Source organism: Sus scrofa, chromosome 2, assembly GCF_000003025.6.
Source record: "Sus scrofa isolate TJ Tabasco breed Duroc chromosome 2, Sscrofa11.1, whole genome shotgun sequence".
NCBI classification, from domain to species: Eukaryota; Metazoa; Chordata; class Mammalia; order Artiodactyla; family Suidae; genus Sus; species Sus scrofa.
In genome coordinates, this window is record NC_010444.4 from 63,477,442 (window position 1) to 63,478,838 (window position 1,397).

Genomic DNA, 1,397 nt, shown 5'->3' on the forward strand with positions numbered 1-1,397 from the left:
TTTGTCCATTTCTGTTTATTTCTTCTGGAAATATGATCAGATGTGTAAACAGATACAGGTGAGCCATTCAGAGGATGGAAGGACCTGTGGAGCAGAGCCTGAATGTCCCAGCCAAGGCCCTGGTGAGTCAACCTGGTATTTTAGGGCTGCACCATCTGCATAGGGGAGTTCCAGACTAGGGGTCAAATCGGAGCTGCAGCAGCCAGTCTACACCACAGCTCACAGCAATGCTGTATCCTTAACCCACTGAGCAAGGCCAGAGATCAACACACATCCTCACGGATACTAGTTGGGTTTATAATCTGCTGAGCCACAATAGGAGCTCCCAAATTGGCCTATTTCTGGCTACAATTTAAAAGAATGCTTGCAGAGCCCTCTTTATGTCCTTGTTCCTCAGACTATAGATGAAGGGGTTCAGCATGGGTGTGACCACAGTGTACATCACTGAGGTCACTGCAGTTGAATGTGAGTTGTGGGTCCCTGCAGAATGGAGGTACACACCTAAGCAGGTACAATAAAATAAGGAGACAACTGAGAGGTGAGATACACAGGTGGAAAAAGCTTTACACTTCCCCTGTCTTGATGAGATTCCACATATGGAAGTAACTATCTTATAGTAAGAGTAAATGATACCAGCAAGGGGAACACCACCCAGCAGCCCAGCTGCAAAATTCATCATCATGTTATTAAGATGTTTGTCAGAATAGGCAAGTTGAATTAACTGTTTGAGTTCACAGAAATAATGAGGGATTTTCAACTGTCTACAGAAGGACAGCCTTAAGGTCATTAGGCTTTGTAGCAAGGAATCTAGGACACTGATGATCCAACTAACCAGAACCAGAATTCCACAGAGCTGGGGATTCATGATGACCGTGTAGTGCAGAGGATAGCATATAGCTACAAAGCGGTCATAGGCCATCACTGTCAGCAGGAAGTCATCCAACCCTGCAAAGAGTAGGAAAAAGTACATCTGTATGATGCAGCCTTTGTAGCTGATGTCCTTTCTCTGGGTCTGGATGTTCCACAGCATCTTTGGGATGGTGGTGGAGATGAAACAGACATCTACAAAGGACAAGTTGGAGAGGAAGAAGTACATGGGTGTGTGAAGGTGGGAGTCAGAGCCAATGGCCAGGATGATGAGTAGGTTCCCAAACACAGTGATCAGGTACATGGAGAGAAAAATTCCAAATATGAGGGGCTGCAGTTCTGGTTCTTCTGAAAATCCCAGAAGAAGCAATTCTGAAACATTTGTTAGGTTCCTTGGTGCCTGTGGTGGAGGTGACTACAAAGAAAGAGCCAAATACAATGATAAATTTTCCACAAAATGGACAATGCTCACATTGTTAAAAAATGACTCTTTACATTTTCCTTAGATATATTTAATTATATTTGATTAT

General features: G+C 43.7%; 1 protein-coding gene across 1 annotated transcript; it reads right to left on the bottom strand.

Moving 5' to 3' along the window:
- On the bottom strand, positions 353–1,171 carry LOC100522853 (olfactory receptor-like protein OLF4). The gene is made up of 2 exons (XM_021085111.1): positions 817–1,171; positions 353–531 (listed from the first exon to the last, which is right to left on the bottom strand). The coding sequence occupies exons 1-2, from the start codon at positions 1,169–1,171 to the stop codon at positions 353–355; spliced, it is 534 nt and encodes a 177-aa protein (XP_020940770.1).